At 40.5% G+C, this 7547-nt stretch overlaps 1 protein-coding gene across 1 annotated transcript in view; it reads left to right on the top strand.

The window, feature by feature from the left end:
* Positions 1-6349: 6349 nt before the first annotated feature.
* Positions 6350-7547, top strand: part of LOC140926270 (gamma-aminobutyric acid type B receptor subunit 2-like) — an 80508-nt gene continuing 79310 nt past the window's right edge. The window contains exons 1-2 of the mRNA XM_073376036.1: positions 6350-6568; positions 6987-7223. Coding sequence (XP_073232137.1) covers positions 6350-6568; positions 6987-7223 — 456 coding nt within the window. The remainder of the gene's footprint in view (positions 6569-6986; positions 7224-7547) is intronic.

The following is a 7547-nucleotide window of genomic DNA, read 5'->3' as shown; positions in this document are numbered from 1 at the left end:
TTCTGACAAATGGAAAACGCCCTAAGTGTCCGCCTTAAAGAGAGATGGCCCTCTTATAGAGAGTCAAATGAAAGGAGTGAGAAAAGGAAGATACATCTCCAACCTTAAGATCTTTTTTCTCTAGGTTTCCGTTTACAGAGGTGTCAGAGGTACGTGTCCGTTAAGAGACAGTCGACTGTATATGGTATTCTATATCATTCAGCGGTCTCGATTCTATCTCAGAAGAAGAGCGACGCATGAAAACCGTTTACATCTTTTTGTTTTAAATAATAGTTACAAATGATGTTTTATAGTCGACTCTCTCTGAACGGACTCCTCCATAAGACGGACACCTAGAGTTGGTACCTACCTTTCTTTACTCCTTTTATTTGACTCTCTATAACAGGGCTATAACACAAAACTTTACCTTGCATAAAAATCGATAACTTAATGTAATTGCTGAAATTCTGGAGGTTGCGAATAATCCCAAATCTCAACAAAAACAGGTGTAGCACGGTGCGAGGCGATAGATGATTCGAACTCCACGTGATAGAATATTAAAGCAGATTTAATGACAGAACCTTAGAGTTCATAACAATAGCAGTCGCGCGTAAAACAATTCAGTGTAATAGCAATGTTCGTGGCCTAATAACGACGGCACAGATCGCAGTAGTAGCGAGTGGTAATACACCCAGTAGACGAAGAAATAGCAGACATAGTCGACGTAACAAAACGTAGACGTAGACGTAGGCGTAGGCGTAGGTTCGAACTGAAAGCGATAATTAAAGAACACGAATTTGGTCGACGACTCGCACCAAAAGTAGCAAAAACTAGCACTCTATAGCTGCAGCAAAATATCTTGGGATAGCAACTCCAATGATAGCGGGATAACTTATAATTTCTAGTATTGCTTGCCTCCTTTATAATAGACTATACGTGTCTTATTCCTAGGGCGTTAACTAAGTAAAACTGTACCTACACTTTACGCGTTTCTTAGCGGAAAGTAGTGCACCATGACATAGGCGTCAAAACCCACAAAATGTTTCCAGAAAGATTGATATAATCACGTTCTATAACCTAAAAATAAAAAACTGTCTTAAAGCAACTAAAAAATATTATAAGACAAATGAACAAAAGAACATTTCAAAACTAACACTTATAAGTACGGACTACCTGCAATTGGCAAAGCTAATCGGGGCAGGTAGTATGGAGACGTATCACTTAAACTTAGTTTACAGTCAGTTGATACAAAGGGATTTTACTGAATCAGGCATTAGAAGTTCCAAAATCTTCCGTCATTAACTGGGAGCGTAAAGAGACACGGTCTGTCAGCACACGCACAAGCGCAAGACAGACATCAGGGTCTAAGACGGACACTTAGTGCAAGCAGTCCCAAAGGTGATCGTCTAAGAGAGAGTTGACTACATCGTCATTTTGTTGTCTGTGATTTAAGGCGTTTAATCGGTAATGTTGACGGTAACGGGGTCCCCGCTCTGTTGGCCTCTTTCGTACCTAGCCCGTTATTCGATTTTGTTTTTCTCACCAAGGCGCCTTATCCCAGGCTATCTGAAAAATGGTACCTTAACGCAATTTTTCTAGTATTATTAGGGAGTTTAAGATACTACGACGGCGACGGCGGCAAATACCTCGCTTAAAAAGTGACTTCTCGATCTATGAAACTTTAGCGCGATTAACTCCAACTCGGTCACTATGTTTTACGTAGGCGAACTCTCCTGGAGTGGAATTCTTAAGAAAAATATCCAAGTTTAGAAAGAGTAAGAGAGATTCGTCGTCGTATGTTCACGTGAAATTAGGCAATTCACGTCGTAGTCGTGCAGTGACGGCATGGAAATGTACAAAAAAGCGTGATGCACGTACAGAGTTGTTGTTTTGCTAATCTTAATCAGTTGCTCTTTGACGTTCTCGTTGCCGTCGCCGTAGTTAAACTCTTTATTATAAGGCTTAACTACAGAATACAGGTTTATTCGGTATATTCTTTGGGGTGGCTCGGTGGCTTTATAGTCCCGGATGACGAGCCACCCTGCCGCCCCACTAAAATATATACCATTCTGACTCGTTTTTTGAAGACAATCACCTAGACTAACGAGCCATCGATCGAGCCACCGAGCCACTTGTATGTCTCATATCTCTCTCGTTCTTTAAACACTTGTCATGACTAACAAGCCACCGAGCCACTTCTGTTTGAGACCTTAAAGGGACGCGATCACGGTTATACGCATGCGCGCCGTTTGTCTCTTCAGAATAAATTTGTCGGGTCAACACTAAATTCGAAATCGCCATTACCGGTACAATCATTGAAAATCCTTCGTTTTATTGGGACATCCGTCGCTTTGGCTGGTCTAGTTATACTTCGGTAGTGGTGATTAACGTGTGGTTGTGTTATTTGACTGGTTATGTTTTAAGAAGACGCAAAAAATAATGTTTTGATCATGGAGGTTCAGAAGAGCGTCGTGGCCGTCCGGCAACAAGACACTCTGAAGAGTCTTTGGAGATAGAGAAGCTTAGCCGATCGATCTGGTATGGTTCTAGGAGTAGTGTGTGGCTTACGAAAAAAATACACGACACTTGGAAAGTGGTTAAAGGCATGAGTTCGTTCAACTTTGATTTGATTTTTGACCCTGACCTGTAGTTATACCGCAACAGGCCGCGCGATCTTCACTGATCTAGTACACTTGAAATGTTCCTTGTATCTTTGCTTTACGATCGTAAATGTTTAAGAATTGATGTTTTCAAAATAAATTATTGCCCGAATTTTCTATTTATAGTCTAGTTTCTTTATGTGTTCTATTCGATGACATTTGTTTTGCGGAACACTGACCCAATGTAACCTGCGAGTAAGCTCTCCTATTTGGGCGAGTGAAAAGTACACGCGCGAGAGGCACGCGAGAGGAGACGCGACTGCGGGGGGCGGGGAAGAGAAAGGGGGAAACTCGTCCACATTCAAAAGACTAAGGTCATCGTCGCTTAAGGTGACTCGACCCAGTTTTTTTTAGGGGGTACCATCCTACTTTGAAGCTCTCTGGTGATCCTCACCTTTACTTTTATCGTAAGTCTAACACATAGAATGGATAACATATAGATCAATCTACAATATAACATAACATTTTTGGCGATCGGAGTAAATGTCACGTGGTTATAATGCCACGCCCCTTTGAGGTCTGAGTCGAAAATCTGCTGTTGCCGGCATTTTTTCGTGAAATTCTCTCGGCTACACATAGTGCGCATTAGTGCCTTGCGCTGAACAGAGTTTCACCAAAATCGCAAAGACCCAATTCGAGAAATTCAGCGGTTTCCAAATTTAGGTCATAATTTATGCGAAAATGATAAGCAAACTTTACACGGATTATATCTAATAAACTATGAGATTCATCTCTGTATTTTGGACATCCTTATAACAGATAGGTCCTTGCAAGTCAGCAAAACGCTTTAGGGCCCTGTAAATGCGCGCGATTTCGAGCAAAGCAAACATATAGAAATTATAGTTTTCGCTATTTGTTGACGTTTGTCAGCGTTTAAGAGTCAATCTCACGAAAAAAGCATTTTCTTAAAAATTCGTAGTTGTTTTTCCTTCAAATTTTTTCAGGGCCACAATTGATTAACTAACTACCCGGACTCTGAATTTCATGATCATTGAAAAACTGTGACATTACCTTCTATAAGCCCAAACTTGAGTAAACATTGAAGATTCTTAGCGTTTTGGCTGAGTTTGTGCTTTGGGAGTTGTCTATTGTTTCTAGTCTGTCATTATTCAGCATTCTTGTTCAGCACGCGTGCAATGACCACGTTTGGCTGACTTCCGAATGCTCACCGATATATGATAATTTAGTATAAGAAAATAGAAAAGATTCCCTTCACGAGTTGGTTTAATTATTGGCTTGCATTAAACCTATGAAAAAATGATATTTTTTTAATAGTAAGTAGATTTAGTGTGTAGTACTTCTTGATTTTTTTGCAAAGGCACAAGAAGCACGAGAATTGATTAAAAATTGTGAGTTAAACCTCTATGTATCACGCGATGGCCTGTCTCACTGTACCACAATTATCATATTCGGAAGTCAGCCAAGCGCGGTCATTGCACGCGTGCTGAACAAGAATGCTGTATCATGACAGACTAGAAACAATAGACAACTCCCAAAGCACAAACTCAGCCAAAACGCTAAAAATCTTCAATGTTTACTCAAGTTTGAGCTTATAGAAGATAATGTCACAGTTTTTCAATGACAATGAAATTCAGAGTCCGGGTAGTTAGTTAATCAATTGTGGCCCTGAAAAAATTTGAAGGAAAAAAAACTACGAATTTTTAAGAAAATGCTTTTTTCTTGAGATTGACTCTTAACGCTGACAAACGTCAACAAATAGCGAAAACTATAATTTCTATATGTTTGCTTTGCTCGAAATCGTGCGCATTTACAAGGCGCTAAAGCGTTTTGCTGACTTGCAAGGACCCATCTGTTATAAGGATGCCCAAAATAAAGAGATGAATCTCATAGTTTATTAGATATAATCCGTGTAAAGTTTGCTTATCATTTTCGCATAAATTATGACCTAAATTTGGAAACCGCTGAATTTCTCGAATTGGGTCTTTGCGATTTTGGTGAAACTCTGTTCAGCGCAAGGCACTAATGCGCACTATGTGTAGCCGAGAGATTTTCACGAAAAAATGCCGGCAACAGCAGATTTTCGACTCAGACCTCAAAGGGGCGTGGCATTATAACCACTTGACATTTACTGCGATCGCCCAAAATTTTATGTTATATTGCAGATTGATCTATATGTTATCCATTCTATGTGTTAGACTTACGATAAAAGTAAAGGTGGGGATACCAGAGAGCTTCAAAGTAGGATGGTACCCCCCCAAAAAAACTGGGTCGAGTCACCTTAAATCGACAACATTCTCTTTGTCCGTTCGGAAATGGAGAACAGCGTTTCGCTGGACTTACCTCTTTTTCGATTTACTCTTGTTTCTTCCTCTTCTTTCTCTTGTTCTTCTCGGCGGTCAACTGCTATTTCTTGGTCAGCTTCTCTGCCATGTACTTGTTTTTGAATTTTCCTGCTCAGTGGACTTCGATCGGGCGAGGAAACCGACCTTGGAAGGCAGCGCTTGAATCTCTCTTCGCTCGAATCACTGTTCTCATTGTCGGAATTAATCAAGGCGCTTGAAACAAAGGAAAACAAATGATGAAGGTTTCTGATCTTCCTTCCACAGGAACTACACACTCGATCCGACTTATCCTCGCAATATTTTATTGGCAAGCCAACACTTTCACACAGCTTTGCCAGAATAACACCAAACGAGCCCTTCTGCTTAGAGGGCTGAAACAAGTTCTCGGTTCCAATGTGACGGGCCTGAGATCCAAATTTGACTTTAAATGAACAACCACACAGACGACAGTTGTCTCTCACAGAAGGAGAAAGCGATCTTCTTCCCCTGCCGGTTTTCTTTTTCGGAGTGAGCTCCGAGGTTTTTGGCGAAAAGAGCATCGTGTTTCTACATTTCCCGCGAAAATTTAGGGCAGGCCAGCTAGGCCTGTTATCAACCAACTTTAATTTCCGGAACGTCATTTTTCAGCCAATGGTATTTCCTTTCGTCTGGGCGAAGTACAAATGAAAATTTGTAAGGCATGGTTGCAAGCTCTCCTTTCGCCGCTCGCTCGCGCGTTCTCGCGCGGCTCGCTTCGCTCGCCCAAAAAACAAATAGGAGAGCTTGCTCGCAGGCTAGACCCGATGCAACGCGAATGAATTTGTTCATTTGCTGACAAGCAATTGAAATTTATGCTCAGTTAAGGATAATCTTTATACTCATACGTTGTGTGTTTTTGTCACTAATCAGGCGCTATTTGTAGGTATTTCTGGGTTTATATAAGGCGAACTGAGAGAACAGTAATAAGATGTTTGTTTACAAATTTTGTTTGCCGATCGGTGACTGCTTTGTTAGCGTGGGTGCGACATCGTAAAAATACACGTTGGTAAATGTTTGTTTCAAAGCAGGACAGGGCTGTAAATCTTATTCTTATCGGCTGCAACATATATCTGAGGAGTAGCAAAGAATAAACTTGAATTATGGGGATAAATAAAATCAAACCAAATGCCCGGAAATACTCTCGCGTCGCGAACAATTCATTTGAATTTTGTACAGTTTACTTGCGTGCATCTAACTCGCTTTCGATTGGTTTAAAAACAATCAGCTACTGTCAGAACTCACACATGCGCATTATCGTGAACAAGTCCCTTTAGAGACCTGAAAATGTGGCAATGAATTTTTCTGCGAGCCTCAGACTGGTCAGATTCATGTGTCGTAATGGGTATGTACTAAGGAGTAAACGATTTTTTTTTCTGATAGTTGTATAAAATGGAAATGTACGGACCAGAGTTTGTTTGGATTTTAAACCCGAATGCTGGAACCGTAGATGAGTGGGTCACTCTTGCCAACCGCGCGATTGACCAAGACAAGATAAAGACTGAACAGACATGCAACAAGACGCAATACCAGAAAGCTTTAAATAGAGCATTCACATTTAAGGCACTCACGATAAGGGAGGACGACAACTTCACTACCTCATCAAATCTGGTAAGAATATTTCTTTTCGTGAACGCAGCCCCTTCAGTAGATCTGATATAGTACACTTGCAGCGTTGAGGTAAGCTTCCAGGTTATGGCGTTATGATCCAAATTCACAGTAATTTAGATGGCTTCAACTAAAATTCTTTCTGTTCAGTCGAGCAGAGTAAAATCCCATAATCCTGACGAGTTTTCAGTTTTGAAAGTCTTCATTCACTCTGCTCGCGTGGCCAAAAATGTGACCGAGGTTTGATGGGCGCAGTTTGAGATATGTGAAAAGTGGTAATCGCTTGTTTGTTTCCGGTTTGTTTTAACAAAGTTAAGTTAGGATGTTTTACGCCCTGGGTACCAGAGATTGGCGACCAATTGAAAGATAGGTATTTGGCAAGAAATGAGCTAATTTTAATTTGTCATACTTCCATTTGCAGACAGTATCTGAGGCATTTTCAAGACTGGGCATAAAGGATACATCGAGCGATAAAACGAAAAACCTGGCCACAACTTCGTTTGATGCTATGTGGGGCACCATGCTAGCCATAAAAGAAGCTAGTGAAACAAAAAACGTGTCTGATAAATTGGGAAATAACACGGACGATACAGAAAGTCAGGAAGTATCTAATTTTCTGATGAAAAAACTTACAGAGTTGAACTTTCAAGGACTAACGGTACGTTTCACTTTTTACTGTTTTATTTTCTATTTTGTGAGAAAGGCGGGGGAAAGATGATTGAACTTAACTTGCTTCAAAGTATTTTTGTCATGATATTTAGTCAGTAATTCTGCTATTTCGTCTTCGCATAGCCGCGAACTCTTTGGCATTCTCTTAAGTTCCACACTCGTAGCAAAACAGCCAAGCTACCAAGTCGCTTTCTTACGAGACGTCAATGACGGTATGATCACACATTTCAGTGACGTTTAGGAGTGACTGTTGTTAGTGATGTTTACTGTTATTAGTAATCTATAAATCTAAGCATCTTCTATCTTCTATCTT

This window comes from Porites lutea, chromosome 2 (genome assembly GCF_958299795.1).
Source record: "Porites lutea chromosome 2, jaPorLute2.1, whole genome shotgun sequence".
In the NCBI taxonomy this organism is placed as follows: domain Eukaryota; kingdom Metazoa; phylum Cnidaria; class Anthozoa; order Scleractinia; family Poritidae; genus Porites; species Porites lutea.
The sequence above is the reverse complement of the archived record's forward strand: the minus strand, read 5'-3'. Positions and strand labels throughout refer to the sequence as shown.